Source organism: Aotus nancymaae, unplaced genomic scaffold (assembly GCF_030222135.1).
Source record: "Aotus nancymaae isolate 86718 unplaced genomic scaffold, 86718_ANA_hifiasm-v0.15.2.pri h1tg000008l, whole genome shotgun sequence".
NCBI lineage: Eukaryota > Metazoa > Chordata > Mammalia > Primates > Aotidae > Aotus > Aotus nancymaae.
Window position 1 is genome coordinate 4,366,011 of NW_026988419.1, and position 25,882 is coordinate 4,391,892.

Here is a 25,882-nt window from a genome sequence, read left to right on the forward strand (position 1 = left end):
GTTTTCTGGTTTTCTCTTCTATTCCATTGATCTATGTATCTATCCGTCTACCAATACTGCACAGTATCAATTACTATAGCTACATAGTAAGCATTGAGGCCGGGCGCAGTGGTTCACACCTATAATCCTAGCACTTTGGGAGGCTGAGATGGGAGAATCTCTTGAGCTGAAGTTTAAGACCAGCCTGAGCAACAGTGAGACCTTGTCTTCACAAGAAATAAGTTTTGAAACTGGCTGGTGTAATTCCTCCCACTTTATTCTTCTTTTTCAAAATTGTTTTAGCTATCCAGTGCTTTTGGAGAAAGACTTTTTGACATTAACTAACCTTGCTTGTTTTGTGCTCTTCAAGCCATTGTCTAATAATCTGGCCTCCCACAGGGCTTGCCAGGAGGAGAGGCTGTCAGGCAAGGCTGGCGTGTGCATCCAGCCTACCTGTATTTCCCACTGTAAATTATGTTGGCGTTCTAGTGCATCCGTATGCTTCTGCGCATGTGCTTCAGGAACAGGCCTACAGAAAATGCACTTTTCCCCAAAAGGCCTCAGTAAATAGACACCCACCATGGATGAACACTAAGTTTTTCAGGAATAGTAGCAGGGCATGGAGACTCATGCCTGTAATCCCAGTATTTTGGGAGGCTAAGGCAAGAAGGATTCCTTGAGCCCAGGAGTTGGAGAGCAGCCTGGGCAACATAGCAAGACCTTGTTTCTATTTTTTCTTCTTTTTTTTTTTAAAGATGGGGTTTCACCATGTTGGTCAGGCTGGTCTTGAACTCCTGACCTCAAGTGATCCGCCCGTCTTAGCCTCCAAGGTGCTTGGATTACAGGCATGAGCCACCATGCCTGGACCCCTGTTTCTATTTTTTTAAAAAGTAAAAAACAAAAAACAAAGAAACAAAAATTAGCCAGATATGGTGGCACACCCTGTAGTCCCAACTACTTGGGAGACTGAGGTTGGAGGATTATTTCAGCATGGGAGATTGAGGCTGCAGTGAGTCAAGATCATGCCACTGTACTCTTCCAAACTGGGCAACAGAGAAAGAACCTATTAAAAAAAACAGTATAGGGCGGGCGTGGTGGCTCACGCCTGTAATCCTAGCACTTTGGGAGGCCAAAGGTGGGCAGATCACCTAAGGTCAGGAGTTTGAGACAAGCCTGGACAACATGGTGAAACCGAGTCTCTACTAAAAATACAAAAATTAGCCAGGCATGGTGGCGGGTGCCTATAATACCAGCTACTTGGGAGGCTGAGGCAGGAGAATTGCTTGAACCCAGGAGGCGGAGGTTGCAGTGAGCTGACATCGAGCCACTGCACTCCAGCCTGGCAAAATAAAAGCAAGACTGAGTCTTAAAAAAAAAAAAGTATATAGAAATAATCAACTCAGTTTCTTCCATTATATTCTTACAACAAAAATATGTGACGTCTCATTACCAAAATGTGTGTGGGGATTTCTCCCCACCAGCAACCAGTTCTCTAGCAGATTCTGCAGTGGACACCAGCTGGGTGTACTCTAATAAAAGTCAATCCCAACATTATCTGCCTGGAGATAGTGTCACATCTCACAAATTGAGGGCTCAATCCCATAAGAATGCCATCCACTGGTGGGAGGGGTAGAAAAAAAAAGAATGCCCTCCACACTGATGCCAATTGCAAGCCTCAGGTTTTTTACTTGTGTATCGGACTGATTTGCTATAAATGGGGGATCCTATGATCCCCATTTTGATCAATTTGCTAGAGCAGCTCACAAAACTCAGAGAAACACTTCCTTTACTGGCTTATTATAAAGGATATAAATGAACAGGTACACAGAAGAAGGTATGGGGGAAAGGGCATGGAGTTTTCATGGTCTCCCTACACACACCACCCTCCAGGAACCTCCAGGTGTTCTGCTCTCTGGAAGTTCTCTGAACTGCCTCCTTTTGGATTTTTATGAAGTATGAATTACATAGACACGATTAATTAAATGATTGGCCATTGGTGATCAGCTTAATTTTCAGCCCCTTTCCTCTACCTGGAGTGTGGGGGTGAAGCTGAAAGTCCCAACCCTCTAATCCTGCTTTGGTCTTTCCAGTGACCAGCCCCTCCTGAAGCTAGCCATCAGTGAACTCATTAGCATTAAAAAAAAACCCACATCACTTTGAAGAGTCCAAGGATTTATGAATTGTGTGCCAGGAGATAGAGATCAAAAACAAATATATTTCACAATATCACAGACATACATTGTCAGTCTTGTAGGATGGAGGATTGGAGCCTGTGATGAGTTCCCCGAAAGAAGGACATCAGCTGGGCGTGGTGGCTCATGCCTATAATCCAAGAACTTTGGGAGGCCAAGGCAGGCGGATCACCTGAGGTAGGGAGTTCGAGACCAGCCTGACCAACATGGAGAAATCCCGTCTCTACTAAAAATACAAAATTAGCCAGGCATGATGGCACATGCCTGTAATCCCAGCTACTTGGGAGGCTAAGGCAGGAGAATTGCTTGAACCCGGGAGGTGGAGGTTGCCATGAGTCAAGATCTGCACCATTGCACTCCAGCCTGGGTGACAGAGCAAGACTCAGTCTCAAAAAAAAAAAAAAAAAAAAAAAAAAAGGGCTGGGCACAGTGGCTCACTCCTGTAATCCCAGCACTTTGGGAGGCCGAGGCAGGTGGATCATGAGGTCAAGAGATGGAGACAATCCTGGCCAACATGGTGAAACCCCTTCTCTACTAAAAATACAAAAATTGGCCAGGCGTGGTGGCTCATGCCTGTAATCCAAGCACTTTGGAGGCCAAGGCGGGCCCATCACCTGAGGTCGGGAGTTCAAGACCAGCCTGACCAACATGGTGAAACCCCGTCTTTAAAAAAACAAACAAACAAAAAATACAAAAATTAACCAGGCGTGGTGGCACATGCCTGTAATCCCAGTGCTTTGGTAAGCCAAGCTGGCAGGATTGCTTGAGCCTAGGAGTTTGAGACCAATCTGGGTAACACAGCCTGGGTAACATACCCCACCTCTACAAAAATAAAAAATTAGCTAGGTGAGGTGGCGTGCCCCTGTATAGTCCCAGCTATTCAGGAGGCTGAGGTAGAAGGATCACTTGAGCCCAGGAAGTCGAGGTTGCAGTGAGCTATGATCTTACTGCATTCCAGCCTGGGTGACAGAATGAGACCCCATCTCAAAAATAAATAAATAAAAATAAACAAATTCTGATGAATATGAGAAATGCAACAGTAATACTATAAGTTTTTTAATAATAAATCTTATAATAAATAATTATAATATCACTTTCATTTCAGAACAGGAACCTGGGATGGAGGCACCACACTAAGAATCATTATGCATGCTTTCAATACCATCCTTATTCTCAGGCTTAAACCTTGAAATCACAACTTTAGAGTTGATTGATTAGAAGCTGTTATTTTAACTGTACAATTCACTAGAGATGGTAGCTATTCATTTTGCTTCTTTTCCTAGGTCTTCAGATTCAGAAATGTAACTTTGGCAACACCTTTTTAAGAAAAATGTTCTGATCTTTGTTCCCAGAGGGCTGTGCGTCATAGACTCGTCGGCGCTGTCATGGCGGGTGTGCTGAAGAAGACCACTGGCCTTGTGGGATTGGCTGTGTGCAATACTCCACACGAGAGGCTAAGAATATTGTACACAAAGATTCTTGATGTTCTTGAGGATATCCCTAAAAATGCAGCATATAGAAAATATACAGAACAGATTATAAATGAGAAGCTGGCTATGGTTAAAGCGGAACCAGATGTTCAAAAATTAGAAGACCAACTTCAAGGTGGTCAATTAGAAGAGGTGATTGTTCAGGCTGAACATGAACTAAGTCTGGCAAGAAAAATGGTGCAGTGGAAAACACGGGAGCCATTAGTAGAAGAGCCTCCTGCCGATCAGTGGAAATGGCCAATATAATTATTAAGTGATTTTGGTGGGTTGATGGGAAACTGATGTAATTAAATATTCTGTTCTATTAAGAGCGTGTTCATATTATTGACATAATCAAGAAAACTGATATAGAAAATATCTAGGAAACTGTTAAAATTAGTGATTCTGATAATTCGGTCATGTGAATCCATTTTTGATTTGTAAAGTAGTCACACAAATTATTTCAAAGATGTTATTTCTATGAACAGAGACGTCATGGGAAGATTTGAGAATTAATTAGAAAAATTCCTACAGACCTTCAATGTAGAGGCCATAATCAAAAAGTGAAGTTTCTTTAGTAGTACGTTCAATATATCATTCATTTTTAAAAATTATCCTGAAGAAGAAAAGGAAAGGTCCTTAATTATTATGGTCTAAACAAATTTATAGATCACTGTTTGAGGTAAAAAATAAGAGTGATATTTTCAAATGTGAAAAAATAGCACAAATGACTGGTAATAAAATTTGAAATTATGGTTAACCTCCTTAACTGTGATCTTACGGATGTAAAGTAAAATTTAAATATATAGTTATATATTGATTACAAAATCCATAATGCCATTTTGTTTTAGTCATTATTTGAATTATACCATTTACTCTGTTTTCTTATAGTCTTAATTTTATTACATTTTGTTGTTACTATATTATATTTGAAAACCATCAAATTAGAATACATTGTACAGTTGAAGAAATTGACTTGGTACTTGAAAGAAATATTTCCCATTACATAGAGGTACTTGGAAAAACTTTTCCTTTTGTTGTATTTGTGTAAGTTAGTTTTCTGGCCCATAGCCTTTTAATTTTCTTAATCAATCAACCTAATTACATCAGGATAGAGGTAGAATTTCTGTAAAAGAAGAGATATTAAGAGTTCCTGAAATTTATATCTGGCATATGGATAGGCTTATATTCAAAACATCTTAGTCATATGACTATAAATTCAAAGTGGAGTCACTAAGTAGTTTGCAGTACGTTTCTAATAAAAGTGTAGGTGGGTATAAAAACAAGACAAATGCTGTTCAGGGAAAGAAGTTGGCAAGCTTAAAATTAAACAAAAATAAAATTACATGTGTTTTTGCCTTTTCTTCCTAAAAAAAAAAAAAATGTTCTATTACAATAAAGCAAACTGGAGAATTCATGATCACGGTCATTTTCCCCTTACCACTCATAAAGACTTGGATATTTACACCTCAGACACAATCTCAGAATAGGCAGATTTTATGAAAGCAAAACTTGCATAAGATTTTGCACAAGGGAAGGAGGATAAGTAAGCCAAGTATAAATACCAATGATTGGCCAGGCACGGTGGCTCACACTTGTAATCTAGCACGTTGGGAGGCTGAGGCAGGTGGATCATGAGGTCAGGAGTTTGAGACCAGCCTGGCCAACACATTGAAACCTTGTCTCTACTAAAAATACAAAAGTTAGCTGGGCGTGGTGGCAGGCTCCTATAATCCCGGTTACTCAGGAGGCTGAGGCAGGAGCATTGCTTGAACCCAGGAGGCAGAGGTTGCAGTGAGCTGAGATTGTGCCACTGCACTCCAGCCTGGGCAACAGAGCTAGACTCCATGTTAATCAATCAACCAATCAATACCAATGATCAAAATCATTCCAAAAGAAAATGAGAGAGGCCATGCTCAGTGGCTCACAGCTGTAATCCCAGCACTTTGGTAGACCAAGATGAAAGGATCACTTGAGGCCAGGCGTTCAAGACCAGCCTGGGCAAAATAGCAAGATCCCACCTCTTTATTAAAAGTTTAAAAATTATTTTAAAAAAGAAAAAGAAGGACAATGAGGGAAAACTCTAACATGAATACTTATGATTCAGAAAAAAAAAAAGTCATATAAGCAATAAGAGGCTACAAGATGGCTATCTTATCTAAGTGGATGGAATGTCACTGTGTTCTACAGTGTGAAGGAACACAGGGGACTTTGAGAGCATCCAAGCAGTTCTGGACTTAGAGGGACACTGGCTCAAGAATTTACTAGCTGGGTGACCTTGGGTGGGTCTCATCATCTGTTTCTTCAGTGTCAAAGAGATAATGCCTCAGTCACAATGTTTTGAGAGGATGGAAATGAAATGATACATGTAAACATACCTAGCACAGTAAAAGGAACATTTTCAGTTTCCCATTAACTTACTGAGGGAATGTTTTTTTTCCGGGTTTATGAGGGGGCATAGTGTTAAGGGCAAGAATTTCCCAGTGCCATGCCCCACTCCCATCTCTCTCCATCCAGGAGATTTCACGGTTTATGTTTAAATTTCCAGGCCATGGAAAGAAACTAAGAGTCAATCACCCCAGCGGAAGTTTAAAGGAACTCCTTTCATTGGTCAGAGGAGCTTGGGAAGGTGGGAATTTCTCCCAGGATCAATTCCCCTGCTCCTTCACCCACGCTGGATTTCCAGCTCTCTGGAATCCCCTCCCACATGGTGGGAGCTCCCTTTCCCCTCTGGAATCCCCTTCCATACTCTTCATGGAAGTCTTTCTCTTCTTATCCTTTCCTTCTCTTTTCTCTACCTAAATAAAATCACCTTTCTGCAATGCTTCTTGGGTCTGATGTTTACTTTTATGAGCAAACGGCACACCTGCAGTGGTTCCATTGCTTATTCTTTAAAAAATTAAAGGCCAAGAACCCACAGCATTCTCTCGGGGGAGCTGTGCCTCACCAGCAACCCCCCCCCCCCCCGCAAAAAAAAAAGCCCGGTTACATTATCACTGGAATTTGTTTACATATAGGGCAAGAATGTAGTCATAGTTCCCTAAGGTTTATGGGAAGAAGCGCAGATCTCCTCTTGCAGCTGGACGCAGTGAGACGTCACTCCCAAGTGCAGGACAAGGTGAGTCAATGCCACATCAATCATTTCCAACACATACTTTATAGAGGCCTGACCCAAAACACTCAAGTTGTCTGCAGATAAGTGTGCTAAAAATCTCAAAGAAATTCATAGTCCTCTATAAACAATAAGAACTAAAAAAAAAATTTTAAGGTCAAACAGATGAAGTTAAATTTTTTTCTTTTTTTCTTTTTTGAGATAGTGTCTCGCTCTGTCGAGCAGGCTGGAGGGCAGTGGCAGGACCTTGGCTCACCGCAACCTCTCCCTACCCGGTTCAAACAATTCTTCTGCCTCAGTCTCCCGAGTAGCTTGCACTACAGGCACGCACTACCACGCCCAGCTAATTTTTGTATTTTTAGTAGAGATGGGGTTTCGCCATGTTGGCCAGGATGGTCTTGATCTCTCAACCTCATGATCTGCCCGCCTCGGCCTCCCAAAGTGCTGGGATCATAGGTATGAGCCATGGCGCCAGGCTGGAAGAGAAGAGCTTATGAAAAATTTGTTTGTTTTTTAATTTGCATTAGTACAATATTATCTTCCAGAACAGACCTCTGAAAAAATAATACAACCTGGAATCCTGTTTCCAAAACCTTCCCAGATATGGGCAGGCAAAGTGACTAAGAAGGTACAAAGGCCCCGAGTGTCTGTGACTCTGCTGTACCAAGTTCATCTTGGGATATACCTGACTGTATTCAAGCTGCTTCTTCAAAAAGTTACTATTTACAGCTTGAAGGTAGCTATGCTTTTACTTCTCGTACAAAATTGTAATCTAGTAGTAAAAAATTTATTTTAAAAATCTGCCCAAGTTTCTCGAAGGCGCAGCTGGAAGGAGCTCTGCTTGTGTCTAATCCCCTGGCAGGGAATGAGGGAACACCAGGTCCAGCTGGTTGAGAGGCTGACAGTTACCTTTAGATCAAACACTTGCTATCAGAAACACAATTTTTCTCTCTCAACAGTGGGAGCTTCTTAATTTCTTCTTGTTATTGACTCATTCCCTTTTACTGCTTGCCTCAAATGCATCCTTAGGTAGAGTCCTACCACTCAGAAAGGGTCACCTCATAGTTTTTTGTTTATTTGTTTCTTGGAGACAGAGTCTCACTCTGTTGCCCAGGCTGGAGTGCAATGGTGCGATCTCAGCTCACTGCAACCTCCACCTCCCCAGTTCAAGTGATTCTCCTGCCTCAGCCTCCTGAGTAGCTGGGATTACAGGCACTCACCACCACGCCCAGCTAATTTTTGTATTTTGAGTAGAGATGGGGGTTCATCACGTTGGTCAGGCTGGTCTTGAACTCCCGACTTCAGGTGATCCACCCTCCTTGGCCTCCAAAAGTGTTGGGATTACAGGCATAAGCCACCACGCCCGGCCTATTTCATAGTTTGATTTTTGTGCCTCCTTCAGTCTCTCTCCATATATAACGCTTCCCTCTTTACTGTGTGGCTCCCTTTCTTTCTGCTGTGGAATGCTTGCATCTATGCCCTTTACAGTGCCTGTCTGCCAGTGAAAAGAATATCCACTAAAGCACTTGTGTTTCTGGGAATTAAATATTCTAAAATTATTAAACATGACACAATTGGATATAGTTTGGTGAAATCTTCCCCCACTCCTGTTATGAACTGAACTGTGTCCTCCCAAATACATACTTTGAAGCCCTAACCCCGCAGTGTGATGGTATTTGGAGATAGGGCCTGTAAGAAGGATATCGAGGCTGGGCGCAGTGACTCACGCCTATAATCCCAGCACTTTGAGAGGCCAAGGCGGGCGGATCACCTGAGGTCAGGAATTCGAGACCAGCCTAGCCAACATGGTGAAATCCTATCTCTACTAAAAATACAAAAATTGGCCAGGTGTGGTGATGCATACCTGTGATCCCAGCTACTCAGGAGGCTGAGGCAGGAGAATTGCTTCAACCTGGAAAGCGGAGGTTGCAGTGAGCCGAGATGGCGCCATTGCACTCCAGCCTGGGCAACAAGAGCAAAACTCCGGCTCAAAAAATAAAAAAGTATGTCAAATTAAATAAAGTTATACAGGTAGAGCCCTAATCAAATAGGACTGGGGTTTTTGGAAAAGGGGGAAGAGACCCCAGGGGTGTTGTTGGGGCTTAGAAAACAATACTTCCACAGTATGACGCTTTGGCACGCTGAGTGCTTTGAACTCAGGAAGAACTACAGTCTCTCTGACCTTTTCCTGCCCTTCTGCCTCTTGTTCCTCTTTCTGTCCCAAAGTGCAGGGAGAGTCATTCTCTGAATTTCCTTTATCTGCCTTAAGATCCTTCAGAAAGGATGGAATTGTCCTGCATCTCCACCCACAGGAATCCCATCATGCAGGGAGACTGACCACAGGAAAGAAGACCAAAGGTTAACGCCAAATATCCAGGCAGACTTTGTCACAGGCTATCACCTGTTCTTCTGGCCCATTCTTTCTCTCCCCCAAATCACCTAGGCTCCCCTAAGCTGTCTGCATCCCTTCTTCCCTCTCCTCTGTGAACAGAGCATATAGGCTTCTAAATCTCACTGCTTTGGGAGTAATTCGCTTTTCTTTCTTATGATGCCCCTGTACATGTGATAATACGTAAACCTCTTCTCTTGGTAATCTGTTTACTGTCAGTTCATTTCATAGACTTAAATTATGGGAACTTTAGAGGGTGATGAGAAAGTTCTCTTTGCCACTACAATGTGTATGCCCAGAGAAAAGACCATGGCAGGACTCAGCATGAAGTCAGCCATCTGCAAGCCAAGGAGAGAGGCCTCAGCAGAAACCAAACCTGCCAATGCCTTAATCTTGGACTTCTGGTTTCCAGACTTTGGAGAAAATGCATTTCTGTTGTTTAAGTCATCTAGTCTGTGGCAGTTTGTTATGGCAGCCTGAGCAAACTAATACATCTCCCAAAATGATAATCATAAGAATAGCTCTTACTGAGTGGCTACCATGTGACATGTACAGAAGTGTTTTGGACTGAATCCCATTTAATCTTTACAACAACCCTAAGAGGTGAGTTAGTATCGTGGTACACTTTACAAATGAATAAAGCAAGATGCAAGGAAGTTTAGGAGAACTTGCCCTCAACCATTCACTGCTCAGTGAGACCTGAATCCAGGTCTATTTGGTCCCATAGCCTATAAATCTGTTAAACTTGTTAAACATGTTACTTACAGGAATGACAGAAAGCCTTAACTTTTCACTGGCCATGATAATGGAGAGAAGTAGTGGTGCTCATAATCCATATGATGCCAATCCACAAATTATTTATGTTTGGAATTAGATGGGTTTTGTACTTACATTTGATAGGAGTTATGAATTGTATGCTTGAGCAATCACGGTATTTCATTCATTCCACAAACACAGAGAGCATTGTTCTAGGCAAAACAGACAAAACCCCCTACACCAATGGGGATTCCATTTTTTTTTTTTTTTAAGACAGAGTCTCACTCTTGTTGCCCAGGCTGGAGTACAATGGTGCCATCTTGGCTCACCGCAACCTCTGCCTCCTCGGTTTAAGCAATCTTCCTGCCTCAGCCTCCCGAGTAGCTGGGATTACAGGCATGCGCCACCATGCCGGACTAATTTTTGTATTCTTAGTAGAGACGGGGTTTCTCCATGTTGGTCTCAAACTCTCGACCTCAGGTAATCTGCCCGCCTCGGCCTCTCAAAGTGTTGGGATTACAGGCATGAGCCACTGAGCCTGGCCAGATTCCATTCTTTGACAAGGAGGAGAAAGGAGAGGTTGACAATATATAAAACAAGTAAACATATTTCTCTCTCTTTTTTTTCCCTTGAGACAGGGTCTCCCTCTGTTGTCCAGGCTGGAGTAGAGTGGCACAAGCAGGGCTCATGCCAGTCTTGACTTCCCAAACTCAAGTGATCCTACCACCTCAGCCTCCTAAGCAGCTGGGACTACAGGTATGTGCCAGCATGCCCAATTAATTTTTTGTAGAGATAGGGTTTTGCCATGTTGCCCAGGCTGGTCTCGAACTCCTCAACTCAAACATACTTTAGCTTTCCAAAGTGCTGGGATTACAGGTGTAAGCCACCATGCCTGGCTAACATATTCCTTGCGTGATCTTGGCTCACTGCAACCTCTACCTCCTGGGTTCCAGTGATTCTCCTGCCTTAGCCTCCTGAACAGCTGGGATTTTACAGGCGCGCGTACCACCATGCCCAGCTAATTTTTGTATTTTTAGTAGATGGGGTTTCACCATGTTGGTCAGGCTGGTCTCGAACTCCTGACCTCGTGATCCACCCACTTCAGCCTCCCAAAGTGCTGGGATTACAGGCGTGAGCCACCGTGCCCAGCAGCCAACATATTTCATAATGTGTTACTGAAAAATGCTGTGAAGAAAATTAAATAAGGAAAAGATAAAAAGTGCTGGGCAGGGGATGAGGGTTCAGTTTTAAATAGGGTGACAGGGCTGGGCACGGGGGCTCATACCTGTAATCCCAGTGCTTTGGAAGGCCGAGGCAGGCGGATCACTGAGATCAGGACCAACATGGCGAAACCCATCTCTACTAAAAATACCAAAAAAATTAACTAGGCATGGTGGCGCATGTCTGTAGTCTCAGCTACTCTGGAGGCTGAGGTAGAAGAATTGCTTGAACTCGGGAGGCGGAGATTGCAGTGAGCTGAGATCTCGCTGCTGCACTCCAGCCTGGGCAGTAGAGAGAGACTCTGTCTCAAAAAAAAAATATTAAAAGAATAGGGTGATCAGGGCAGATGTCACTTGGGCACTTCAGAAGCCAGGTGGTGAGAAACAAGGTTTTGTCCACCCAACATGCCCCATGTAGCCCTTTTTTTTTTTTTTTTTTTTTTTGAGACGGAGTTTCGCTCTTGTTACCCAGGCTGGAGTGCAATGGCGCGATCTCGGCTCACCGCAACCTCCGCCTCCTGGGTTCAGGCAATTCTCCTGCCTCAGCCTCCTGAGTAGCTGGGATTACAGGCACGCGCCACCGTGCCCAGCTAATTTTTTTGTATTTTTAGTAGAGACGGGGTTTCACCATGTTGACCAGGATGGTCTCGATCTCTTGACCTAGCGATCCACCCGCCTTGGCCTCCCAAAGTGCTGGGATTACAGGCATGAGCCACTGCGCCCAGCCCTCATGTAGCCCTTTTAAGCATACAGGTGATAAGCACAATTCCCTCTTAGTATCCTACCCAAAAGCTGAATTGCTCATTGGAAATAAACGGTACCTGCACTGTGTATCATAACCCCCAGTTTTCCTGTGACCAGGCACAGTGGCTCATGCCTGATGTAGTCCCATCACTTCAGGAGGCTGAGGCGAAGAATAGCTTGAGCCCAGGAGTTTGAGATCAGCCTGGGCAACATAGTGAGACCTTCATCTCCAATCAGTCAACCAATCAATCAATGGCTTTCCTTCTAAACTGCAGATTGTAAAGAAGAATAAGAGCAAAGAAGTCAGCTTGAACACTTTCTCTAGCCAGCTGCTTGAAACTGCTTGTCCGGAGGAGCATCCTGGTGGTGCAGCCCAAGATATCTTCCACATAGAAGATGCTTTGCCTCTGAATGATCAGTATCCTGTTTCTCTGTTCTTGATCACTTCTTTTTTATAATTTTAATTTTTTTTTCTGTAAACTTTGCAGAGAAGGTCATGATCACTTATCATCATCACCCCAGCAAGTTTTCTGAAAGTAACATGTTTTGTTATAGGTGCTATGCGTATGCACAAGTGTTTCTAATGCCTAGAACTACTCCTCTAGCCTGAAAAATTCATTCTTCCAGGCTTAGTTTGAGTCATTTTTATTACATCATGGCAGTCAATAAAAGCTTATTTGTCTACCACTCAAATGACTTGCTGGATTAACAAACTGTTCTCTATTCTGTCTTCAAAATAGTTACCTTTTAATGTATGATCAGGCTGGGCATGGTGGCTCACGCCAGTAATCCCAGCACTTTGGGAGGCTGAGAAGGGAGAATCTCTTGAGCTCAGGAATTCGAGACCAGCCTGGACAACATAGTGAGACCTTGTCTGTACTAAAAAAAAATAATAATAAATACACACACACACACACACACACACACACACACGATAAAACTTCCAAAACAATTTGAATTAAATTTTCAGGCTGGGTACGCTGGCTCACACCTGCAATCACAGTAATTTGGGAGGCCAAGGCAGGTGGATCACCTGAGGTTAGGAGTTTGGGACCAACTGGCCAACATGGCAAAATATGACTCTACTAAAAATACAAAAATTAGGCCAGGCATGGTGGTTTACACCTGTAATCCCAGCACTTTGGGAGGCCAAGTCAGGCGGATCACCTGAAGTTAGGAGTTTGAGACCAGCCTGGCTAACATGGTGAAACCCCGTCTCTACTGAAAATACAAAAATTAGCCAGGTGTGGTGGTGGGTGCCTGTAATCCCAGCTACTTGGGAGGTTGAGGCAGGAGAATCTCTTGAACCCAGGAAGTGGAGGTTGCAGTGAGCCGAGATCATACCACTGCACTCCAGCCTAGGTAACAGAGTGAGACTCCGTCTCAAAAAAAAAGGAAATTTCAAAGGGTTTGTAGTGATAGCTACATCATTCATTTACCTATTGAGTCAATATCGTTATCAATTAAGTAAGGTTGAGTGTGGTAGCTCACACCTATAATCCCAACACTTTGGGAGGCCAACGTGGGAAAATAGCTTGATGCCGGGAGTCAGAGAGCAGCCTGGGCAGCAAAGCAAGACCCTATCTCTACAAAAATAAATTAGCTATTGTGATGGCACATACCTGTAGTCCCAGCTACTTGGGAGGCTGAGGCACATGGATCCCATCCCTTGAGGTGGGCAATTCAAGGCTGCAGTGAGCTGTGATCACACCACTGCACTCCAGCCTAAGCAACAGAATGAGACTCTGTCTTTAAAATAAAAATAAAAATGAAATAATTATGTTGACTTGTAAAAGATGAATCAATGGCTTTCAATACTTTAATTTTTTACTGTTATACTAAGGTAGTACAGGAGTCTCATTTCACTAACAAAGAGGTACAAGAAATAAATTTTTCTTGTCCTCCCTCCCCCTCCCCTTTCCTCTCTCCTTCCCCGCTTGAAAAAAAAAAATCTTTACTTTTTTTTTCTCTGAGACAGGATCTCACTCTGTCATCCAGGCTGGAGTGCAGTGGCACCATCTCAGCTTACTGCAGCCAGGGCTCAAGTGATCCTCTCAACTCAGCCTCTGAGTAGGTGGGACTACAGGCATGCACCACCATGCTCAGCTAATTTTTAAAAAAAATTTCCGGTAGAGATGGTGTTTTGTCATGTTACCCAGACTGGTCTCAAACTCCTGAGCTCAAGCAATCTGCCCACCTTGGTCTCCCAAAGTGCTGAGTTTACAGGTGAGAGCCACCACACCTGTCAAGAAATTTTTTTTTTTAACTGAATGTTATTTTATTTCTTTTTAAATAGGCAATACATGTACATGGCAAAATGAACACAGTAAACGGGGAAAAACATCTCTCTCCATCCCAACCAGAGAAAGTTTCCTAAAACCGAATCTTGGTCACTTTGGCACCTCCCTCACCTCTCTGTTGAGTCAAGAGTCCAAGTTTCTCAGGAATAGTGGAGTTCTCCATGTTATTCATGATCTACTGGCCAGCATCAGGCAAGATGCCCTCCCTCCCATCTGTATTTTGTTACCAGTTGCACAGGTTAAGGCTGCAGCACTCTCTTCCTGGTACCCTCTTAGCAACACTGCCCCACTGGTGGCTGCAGAAGGACGTGTGTAATGACCCCCTGAGTCCTGCAGGAGGCTGGGGGGCTGGGAGTGTGTCTCAACCTGTCCAGCCACCACCTCCTTTAGCAAAGTACTGGGGATGGGAGGCACTTTAGGCTTCTCGGCTGGCTTTCCCGTTCATCTGCGGCCCTGTGACAAAGGTCTGGGTGGAGGTTTGCTCAACCACTAGTTTACTGACCTTTAACCCCCAACTTGATTGAAAGCTGAGGACTCCTCACGGGGACCAGCAGTATCTAACATCTTTCCCTCCAGTCTGAATATCTTCTCCCTCTTGCAATCTGAGATGTTTGCCTGATTAGAGGATATAGAGAAGGACTTTGCATATTCTAACCATTCTGTTACCTGTGTCTTCAACTTTAAGCCTCTACCCAATGTTTGGGCTTTTGAAATTTAAAATCCTAAACTCTTGCATCTCAAGGTATGGTCTTGGGAAACTCTCCTAAGGCAAGGAATGAAGAGGATTTAAGGGAGGAAAGCAGAAATTAGAGGGAAATAAAGATGAGAAAAGTCAAGGAAAAGTCCTTCTCCACCAAACCTAAAGTTGTCTGGTCTGCAGTTTGGCTGTGACAGTTATAAACTTCCAAACATAAAATTTTAAATAAAGCAATGTCTAAAAAATTATATTAGATATAGTTATTAAAATAACTTAAATGTTCTCTTAGGCAGAAAAAAGCATTTTCTTGAAAAAAAAGTTTAAATAAAACATTTCATGCGAAAATTTTTTTTTCCACCAAGTTATATCCATGACTACAGTGCAAAACTTGGTGAGAGCTTTCATGTCAATATTTATGAAGTTTCATTCTCAGGTTCAAATGGCAAAAGCATTCCACGGTCCTTTGTGTTTAAGCTAAATTGGAATTGAGCAAAATCATTTGCAATCACTTGACAAGTCACATAATCTAGATGTTTCCTTGTTTCTACTTGCTGACTTCTGTTAAACAAAATTATGGGAGACCACTGTTTGGGCTGTGCTCCTGCACTAGGCCCCAAGAGAGCACACCAACTAAAATGGAATCACTTCTTCTAAATGCCACGTCATCCAACTGAAACTTAAAGGGAGAAGACAGATCCCAAAACAGATCAATTTTCCCTGAAATCAGGAAATTCCAGTCTACCTGAGTAAGCATCATAAGGAAGTCCTTTCTGCTTTAACGCTTAAAAAAAAAAAGTAGCCTGGGCTGGGTGCAGTGGCTCACACCTGTAATTCCAGCACTTTGGGAGGCTGAGGCGGGTGGATCACCTGAGGTCACAAGTTGGAGACCAGCCTGACCAGTATGATGAAACCCCCATCTCTACTAAAAATACAAAAATTAGCCAGGCGTGGTGGCATGTGCTTGTAATCCCAGCTACTCAGGAGGCTGAGACAAGAGAATCGCTTGAACCTGGGAGGCAGAGGTTGCAGTGAACTGAGATCACACCATTGCACTCCAGCCTGGGCAACAGTGAGACTGTCGCTGGAGTCTTGCTGTCACCCAGGCTGGAGTGCAATGGCATGATCTCCACTCAGGGCAACCTCCTCCTCCCAGGTTCAAGCAATTCTCCTGCCTTAGCCTCCTGAGTAGCTGCGATTACAGGTGCCCAAAACCATGCCCAGCAAATTTTTGTATTTTTAGTAGATAGAGACAGGGTTTCACCTTGCTGGCCAGGCTGGTCTCAAACCCCTGACCTCGTGATCCACCTGCCTTAGCCTCTCAAAGTGCTAGGATTACAGGCCTGAGCCACCATACTGGCCTGGGCTATGATTTTAAAGTGAGCTCCTGGTCCCACTGCTCTTGTCAGCTCCCTGGGCCAGCTCCCTCTGTCCTAGAGCTCAGGGTGGCTGCTGGAGGCACTGAAGCTACATGCTATGATTCATTTTTCCCGAGACAAATGAATGTAAAATTTCCTCCAGTTGGCTGCCATCTAATGTGTGTCTTGTTTTCCAGAGACAGTTTTTTCAAAGTGTTGTCTTTGTACTGTCTCAAATTCCTCACCTCCAATCCCTTTTCAACCTTCTATAGTCTAGCCCCACATTGCTTCATGGACACTGCTACTGCCTAAGTCAGCAGTGATCTTTTTAGTGGCTTCACGGGAAATAATCATTCAACAAATATTGATTGTCAACCATGTGCCATGCTGTCTTCTAGGTACTAGGGATACAGTTGTATATAAACTGATTAAAAGTCCCTGTTCCAAAAGAGCATACATTTTAGTTGGAGGAGAAAGATGATATAGAGTTGCTTCTTTCTTTTTTTCTTTCTTCTTTTTTCTTAATTTTTAATTTTTGTAAAGTGAAAATAAGTTTATTAAGAAAGTAAAAGAATAAAGAATGGCTACTCTGTAGGCAGAGCAGCGTTTCTTTTCCTTTTTTGAGAGATGGGGTTTCACTATGTTGCCCAGGCTGGACTTGAACTCTTCTGTACTCAAGGGATCCTCCTGCCTCAAGTAACTGAGACTATAGGTGCACGACAGCACACTCAGCTAGATTTGCTTATTTCTTTATTGTTCTTATTTCAATGATATCCCAATTCCAATCATCCAAGACAGAAATCTGGAAGACCTTCTACTTCTTCATCCCTCATTCAATCTGTCACCAAGCCAGCCTCAATTCAGCTCCTAAATCTTTCCCTAATCCACCCCCCTTCTCTCTAGTCTCACACTACTTGCCTTATTTTGCTACGAAAATTTACACCACAGGACCAGGAGTGGTGGCTCACGTCTGTAATCCCAGCACTTTGGGAGGTGAAGGCATGTGGATTACTTGAGGTCAGGTGTTCGAGACCAGCCTGACCAACAGGGTGAAACCCCATCTCTACTAAAAATACAAAAAAAAAAAAAAAAAAAAATTATCTGAGCACAGTGGCGCATACCTGTAATAGCAGCTACTCAGGAGGCTAAGGCAGGAGAATTGCTTGAACCCAGAAGGTGGATAATGCAGTGAGCCAAGATTGTGCCACCGTCCTCCAGCCTGCTCCAGCCTGGGTGAGGAGGAGGAGGACAAGGCTCTCGTTGGTTCTAGTCTTGGCCCTTTCCTCATCTTACTGGGCAGACGCTAAACAGTTTTCCTAGGTAATCTCATTCATTCCTGAAACTTCGCCCTTCACTTCCTATTACCTATGTACTGATGATTCATTTTTTATATTTCCAGCCCAGATCTCTTGGCCTAATGAATATCTCTACCTGGATGTGCTATCTTAATATATTTAAAGCAAAATTCAGTATCTTCTCTTGGAAGCCTCCTCTTTCTGGGATCATATGTCAGGGAATGGCATTACCAGGGGTCAGCAAACTCCAGGCAGTAGGCCATATATGTCCACAGTTTAAGCTAAGAATGGTTTCTACATTATATATTATTTTTTAGACAGAATCTTCATCTTGTCACCCCAGACTGGGGTGCAATGGCATGATCTTGGCTCACTGCAACCTCTGCCTCCCAGGTTCAAGGGATTCTCCTGCCTCAGCCTCCTGAGTAGCTGGGATTACAGGCACAAACCACCACGCCTGGCTAATTCTGTATTTTTAGTAGTGACAGAGTTTTACCATGTTGACCACGGTGGTCTTGAACTCCTGACCTGAGGTAATCTACCTACCTCAGCTTCCCAAAATGCTGGGATTACAGGCATGAGCCACCATACCCAGCCACTACATTTTTCTTTTATTTCTTTTTTTTTTAAGATGGGGTTTCACCATGTTGGTCAGGCTGGTCTTGAACTCTTGACCTCAGGTGATCTGCCTGCCTTGGCCTCCAAAGTGCTTGGATTACAGGCGTGAGCCACCTCGCCCGGCCTCTTTTCTTTCTTTCTTTTTTTTTTTTAGAGACGGGGTTTCACATGTTGGTCAGGCTGGTCTTGAACTCCTGACCTTGTGATCCGTCCATCTCGGCCTCCCAAAGTGCTGGGATTACAGGTGTGAGCCAGCATGCCCGGCCCCAGCCACTACATTTTTAAAGAGGAAAAATACCAAAACAAAACACAGAGAACATATGTGGCCTACAAAGCCTAAACTATTTCCTATTTGGCCCATTACAGAAAAAGTTTGCAAATCTCCGGACCTTACCATTTGCCAAAGAACCTGGGAATCAGTAATGGCATTAATTAATTAACTGACAACCAAAATTGAGTTTACCTTATTCAGACATGGGGTCCTTTACTTATTTATTTATTATTATTTTTTTGAGACAGAGACTCACTCCGTTGCCCAGGCTGGAGCACCGTGGTGCAATCTTGGCTCACTGCAACCTCTGCCTCCCAGGTTCAAGTGATTCTCCTGCCTCAGCTTCCCAAATAGCTAGGACTACAGGTGCATGCTACCACTCCCAGCTAATTTTTATATTTTTAGTAGAGACTATGTTGGCCAGCCTGGTCTTGAACTCCTAACATTGTGATCTGCTCACCTCGGCCTCCCAAAGTGCTGGGATCATAGGCATGAGCCATAGCGCCCGGCTGAGGGACAAGTCTTGAACATCAGAGAGCTTTCTTTTTTCTTTTTTTTTTTTTTTTTTTGAGGCAGGGTCTCACTTGGTGGCCCAGGCTGGAATGCAGTGGCACAACTCATGCCTCACTGCAGTCTCAACCTCCTGGACTAGAGTAATCCACTAAACTCAGCCTCCCAAGTAGCTGGGACTACAGGTGCATGCCACCATGTCCAGCTGATTTTTAAAATTTTTTCGTAGAGATAGGGTCTCACTACGTCACCCAGGTTGGTGTCGAACTCCTGAGCTTAAACAGTCTTAGGGCCTCAGCCTTCCAAAGTGCTGGGATTACAGGAGTGAGCTGCCACACCCGGCCTATATATTTATCTTAAAGTTCAAAAAGAAAAAACTAAGCAATCTAAACAGCTGAGAAAAACTTACTGTTATGAAATTGCCACCAAAGCACTTTTCTGTGAATGAGCAAAGACTATCTTCTAAGTGAAATTTAGTATTTTAATCATATTAAATACATGTGAAAAATTAAGACTGTAATTCAGCCAAATCTTCTGATTCTTTTGTTTGTTTTTGAGACAGAGTCTCACTCTGTCACCCAGGTTGGAGTGCAGTGGCGTGATCTTGGCTCAAGGCAGCTTCTACCTCCTAGGCTCAAGCAGTCCTCTTGCTTCAGCCTTCCAAGTAGCTGGGACTGCAAACATGCGCCACCATGCCTGTTTTTGTTTTTATTGTTTGTAGAGATGGGGTCTCACTATGTTGCCCAGGCTGATCTTGAACTCTTGGGCTCAGTTAATCCTCTCACCTAAGCCTTCCAAAGTGCCTCACGTGAGCCGACATGCCTCGTCAAATCTTCTGATTTTATAGCAGACAAGAGACTACCAAGGGCCAAATAATTGCTGCCTGCTGCTTCTTTTTTAGTCTGAAATGCTAAGTGAGGGTAGCACTGGAAAAACCAATGTGATAAAAGTAAAGAAGGGATTCTTAAGCAATGTGACATAGCCACAAAAGGGATTAAAAAGAAGGGCTAAGGCCGGACGCGGTGGCTCACGCCTGTAATCCCAGCACTTTGGGAGGCTGAGATGGGTGGGTCACCTGAGGTCAGGAGTTTGAGACCAGCCTGGCCAACATGGTGACACCCCATCTCTATTATTAAAAAAATAGTAATAATAACACAAATAAAAAATTAAAAAAAAAAAAGAAGGGCTAAAATCTTTACAGGTTGGACCTCAAATTATTTCCAATCAAGCTTGCGGGCAATCCTTCAAATAAAAAATGGGGAATGACTTATTGCTGTAAAATTTTAACCTTGGGAAATACTGGTGCAAACAGGTCTATGAGTAAACACACTAGTAGCTTCACTATTTAAGGTGCCTATAATTTGATTTCATTTAATTGCTATGAATTATATAAATGCATTTCATTCTTCACAAATCAAGATTTTTGGAATAAAAATACATGAAATAAAACATACAAAATAATAAATAGCCTGGCGCAGTGGCTCATACCTGTAATCCTAGCACTTTGGGAGGCCAAGGTGGGTGGATCACCTGAGGTCAGGAGTTCAAGACCAGCCTGGTCATCATGGTGAAACCCCATCTTTATTAAAAAATAAAAAATAATAATAATAATAAATATTAGATTTGGGTATGTAGAGTTACTTTGGGGTAAGAGCCCATCTTTATTATCTATTTATTTATTTAGATGGAGTCTCACTCTGTCTCCAGGCTAGAGTGCAGTGGTGCGATATCTCAGCTCACTGCAACCTCCACCTCCCAGGTTTAAGCAATTCTCCTGCCTTAGCCTCGCGAGTAGCTGGGACTACAGGCATGTGCCACCATGCCCAGCTAATTTTTTTGTATTTTTAGTAGAGACAGGGTTTCACCGTGTTAGCCAGGATGGTCTCGATCTCCTGACCTCGTGATCTGCACACCTTGACCTCCCAAAGTACTGGGATTACAGGCATGGGCGACCATGCCCAGATCATGAGTTCTTATTCTGTGTGTACAATTAAGTACGTTAGTAGATTTACTAATGAAAAGTATGGATGTATTTCTTTCTTTTCTTTTCTTTTTTGTTTTTTGTTTTAGAGATGGGCTTTCATCAAGTTGGCCAGGCTGTTCTTGAACTCCTGACCTCAGGTGACCCACCCACCTCAGCCTCCCAAAATGCTAGGATTACAGGCGTCAGCCACCGTGCCTGGCTCCTTTTTACAGAATTATAATTTCCTTAACCAATTTTCTGTTGAAGAACTTTTATTTTACTCTCTCCCTTCCCTATTTGTGTAATTATTTCCTTAGGGTAAATTATTTCCTTATTAGGGTATATTCCCTGAGGTGAGATGCCAGAATAAAGGATGTGCACGAGTCACACTTGACAAAACATTGTTAAGCTGTCTTTGGGAAGCACATCAGACAGAACTAGGTTCCGTGGATGGAGACAGACCATCTGAAAGGGTGGCTTACACTGACAGGCATTTATGTAAAAAAAAAGAGGCAGTCCATATTCCAGGGAACCAGGCCCTTTCCACTTGGGTTCTCCATCAGTTTCAGAATTTGGCTGCTTTTGCATGGTGCCAGATAGCTGCTGAAGTCCTAGCCACAGAATCTGCATTCTAGACAGCAGGAAGGAGGAAGAGATGAAAAGGGTACAATTCTCACAGACTCTGCTGTGTAGTCACAGTCACCCCTTCCACTGCCATCTCCTTGGCCAGAATTTAATCATGTGGCTAGCTGTAGCGGCAGGGGAGGATGAGAAATGTAGTCTTTTTTTTTTTTCCTCTAAAGCCCATGCGTTCTGCTAAAAGTCAGATAATCGTTTACTAAGGAAAAGGGAAAATGGATATTGGTGGCAACTAATGGCTTCTGCCACAGGAAGGATGTACTAATTTACACTCCTTGGGACATCACACAGGAGGAGGCCTTTTCCCATGCCTTTACCAACACTGTTTTTTCAGACTGTTCCTGCTGCAAATGCAATTCATTACCTACAATGAAAAATATTTAACCCAACCTCAAATAACTTGTGTAGATTTTAACACCAATATCAGTGAGGTACATTTCCCCCCAAAAGTAAAAAGAACATGTCAATGTGGGGACATGAGTATTCCTCTGCCTTAACTTCTTGAATGTTTATATTTTTAAAAACATAATTTATATATATATATATATATGAGAGAGAGAGAGAGAGAGAGAGAGAGAGAGTGAGAGACAGGGTCTTGTTATGTTGCTTAGGCAGGTCTTGAACTCCTGGCTTCTAAGTGAACCTTCTGCCTTGGCCTCCCAAAGTGATGGGATTACAGGAGTAAGCCACCATACCCAGCCTGACTTCCAAATGTTGAAGCTCTGTCCTTAGTTATATCCCTCCTCTGTCTAGGTAATCTAATCCAAACAGTTTTCAGTGCTGTTGAGTCAAAATCTCTATATTCATCCTTTTTTTTTTTTTTTTGAGACAGAGTTTCACTCTTGTTGCCCAAGCTGACGTGCCATGGTGCGATCTCGGCTCTGCCTCCCAGGTTCAAGTGCTTTTCCTGCCTCAGCCTCCTGAGTAGTTGGGATTACAGGCATGTGCCACCACACCTGGCTAATTTTGTATTTTGAGTAGAGACAAGATTTCTCCCCGTTGGTCAGGCTGGTCTCAAACTCCCAACCTCAGGTGATCCACTCACCTTGGCCTCCCACAGTGCTGGGATTATAGGCGTGAACCACCGTGCCCAGCTATTTTCACTCTTGATCTTGAATCCTACTAAATTATGCAGCTGCTTACCGTGCACACCCACCTGTAATCCACAGGCGTAGTACAGTTTATACTCAGCTATAAAAAACTGATCTCATCATCCTCCCTTAGAAACCTGCCTAGTCCTCTTCCTGCATTCCTTATTTTGGTGGCACTAGTTGAGTCATTCTAGACTCTCTTAGCCTCTGTCATCACAAAACATCAACTCCATGACTAAATTCTATTGATTTCACTTCCTTAATATAACTTGACATTCAGCTCCGTGGTACTCTAGAGGATCATGACAAAATCAAATAAGAAAGCTCTCTGCTTCCACGGGCTTGAACTAATCCAAGCTATCTTCAACACAGCAGCTAAAGGCCTCTTACTAAGATGCTGGTGTCGACGTGATCTTTTTTTCTTCCCCATGGCCCAAATCCTTGGGGTGGAATAGGAGGCCAAGGAGCGACCTCTGTCCATTTCTTCTTCAGCATCGTCTCATACTAGCCACCAACGATGCCTTACACATTTCAGCACATGCCTGTACTTCCCAACTATAGTATCACAGTTCAGTGACTGCTAAAATGAATCCCCTGCCTAGAATTATTCCAGCTCCCTACTTCTTTCCCCTGGAAAATATAACATTTTTTGAGATTCATGTCACATTCACAATCTGCATAAAGTCCTTCCTGACTTACTTCCTTACTTTGTGTTCTATACTTGCTTTTATTTTTATTTATGTTTATTTATTTTTGAGACAGAGTTTTGCTCTTATTGCCCAGGCTGGTATGCAATGGTGTGATCTCAGCTCACTGCAGCCTCTGCCTCCTGGGTTCAAGTGATTCTCCTGCTTCAGCCTCCCAAGTTGCTGAGATTACAGGTGCCCACTACCAGGTCCAGCTAATTTTTTTGTATTTAGTAGAGACAGGGTTTCACCATGTTGGCCAGGCTGGTCTCGAACTCCTGACCTTAGGTGATCCACCAGCCTCAGCCTCCCAAAATGCTAGGATTACAGGTGTGAGCCACCACACCTGACCTCTATACTTGCTTTTAAAATCCAACAGCAAATAGGACTGATATTTATTAATCCAACAAATATGTACTGATTTCACACTGTGCTCGGCATTGTACTAAAAGCTGTATTCATGACCATGTGCAAGCCAAATATTAGGCTCTTACAGAGTTTAGTCTATATAGCTTACGTTAGTAGAGGTTAATTTCCATTCACTATCTCTTGTTCGCTAGAAAAGAAATTGTCTCTCCTCTATCAGTCTCTATGAGATACTAAGAAATTGATGTTGCCTATTGCTGATCACGTCAAGAGGTATTTTCGTCAATGTATTGTTGTTTATTCAAATGTTTATTTTTGCTTTTATGACTCCATGTTGTTGGCTGTCACTGTCCAGTCACTTGGATGTTTAAGACACAAAAATTTGGGGTAACCTTTATGTGACTTATTATTTCCTAAGCTTTCTCCTCAAACTCACCCCTGAAAAAGGTCAAGTGAAGGGGATTCTTGACAGAGATGTAGGCAGATCTAACAAGATGAATGACTAAGCAAAGATTGGGGAAAGTGTGTTTCAAATGGAGGCATAGCATAAGCAAAGGCTGAGTGAAGGACAGAGGTGACAATGGGTGAGTTCAAAAGATGATGTTGACAAGGGGATAGGACTCCCATAAACTATGCTGGAGAGGCTTAGCTCACAGCACACCTTAGACACAGCAGTGCACCGAGACCTGGCTGTATCCACCTGGATCATACATGTCCCATGGAAGTGCAGTCCTACAGTCTCAGGTCCCCGCCTCTGCTTCCTTCCTTCCACCACAGTCCCTTAGGGCTGCAATGCAAAATTCTTACTCCTGTTTTATTTCCTTTTCATACTCCCTATTCCCAGTTTGGTCTTTCAATGTCTATCCCAAACAAGGATATTTTTGAACTGAAAAATCCTAAGGATAGAGAAGATACACAAAAGGAAATCCACGTACACTAAATTTTGTACAGAGTAAGGGAGAAATTCATTATTTAGGTCAGGTGCAGTGGCTCATCCCTGTAATCCCAGCACTGTGGGAAGCTGAGGCGGGTGGATCACCTGAGGTCAGGAGTTTGAGACCAGCCTACCCAACATGGTGAAACCCATCTCTATCAAAAATACAAAAATTAGCCAGGCATGGTGGCAGGCACCAGTAGTCCCAGCTACTTGGGAGGCTGAGGCAGGAGAACTGCTTGAACCTGGGAGGTGGAGGTTGCAGTGAGCCGAGATTGCACCACTGCACTCCTGCCTGGGTGGCAGAGCAAGACTCCAGCTAAGAAAAACCAGAAATTCATTATTTAAAACAGAGGGTCAAAGTGCATTCCAGAGAGATCTAAAAGGCCTGGGTATATTTATAACTATCATGCTATATGGGTAGGGTTGGTTATGAATGACTTACAAACTCTCCTTTACCTCATTGCAGTCTTCCTGTCTTCCTTACCCAACTCTACTCCCAATCTGTGCCTTTGCCAATATTGTTTACTGATTCACATCTAAAACACAATAGTCATAAATCACATTTACCTTAAATTCTTTCTTTAATAAGTTTTCTTGGCCAGGCGTGGTGGCTCACGCCTGTAATCCACGCACTTTGGAGGCCAAGGCGGGCGGATCACCTGAGGTCGGGAGTTCAAGACCAGCCTGACCAACATGGTGAAACCCCATCTTTATTTAAAAAAAAAAAAAAAATTTTCTTTTTACAAAATCCAAAGATCTTTAGCTGTCTAAATCTATTTCAAACTGAAGCTCGCAGATCCCTAAATCCTTAAAGTTTATTTTCTGAATAAACCTAACTAAATTATTTATTAGTTCACACTTAAAAATACCAGTGTTGCTAGCCTCTAACTATTGAAAATTTAATTTTCTATATTTAAAAGAGTAACAAAGTCTAGACTTTTGGGTACTAATAAAAGAAGTTTTTGCCTTAAGCCATTCATTTGATTTTCTCATGTTTAAAGGGGTGATACTATCTTCCTAGTTGGAATGCCATAATATTTATTAAACAACTGTAAAGTCATAAATGAAACTGTTAAATAAATGCAAGTGTTTAATGCGGAATGTAAACTTGTCTAGACGGTCTACAGAAGTATCTCCTTTGTTTGCTAGCTTTCTTTTACCTTAGGTTTCATATTTCAATTTCTCAACTAGTGCTGACTTCTAAAATAGAGAATATAGAAGTAGCAGTCTTTGAAAAAGGTGGTGTATCAGTCTGTTCTCGAATTGCTGTAAAGAACTACCTGAAACTGGTAA

General features: G+C 43.0%; 2 protein-coding genes across 2 annotated transcripts in view; one reads left to right on the top strand and one right to left on the bottom strand.

Moving 5' to 3' along the window:
* The window catches only part of FBXO36 (F-box protein 36), a 79,990-nt gene that overhangs the window by 30,623 nt on the left and 23,485 nt on the right, over positions 1–25,882 (bottom strand). The window lies entirely within an intron of this gene.
* Positions 3,530–5,003, top strand: LOC105704712 (NADH dehydrogenase [ubiquinone] 1 alpha subcomplex subunit 5-like). The gene has a single exon (XM_012434071.3). It carries the CDS (start codon positions 3,557–3,559, stop codon positions 3,905–3,907), a length of 351 nt encoding a protein of 116 aa, XP_012289494.1. The 5' UTR covers positions 3,530–3,556; the 3' UTR covers positions 3,908–5,003.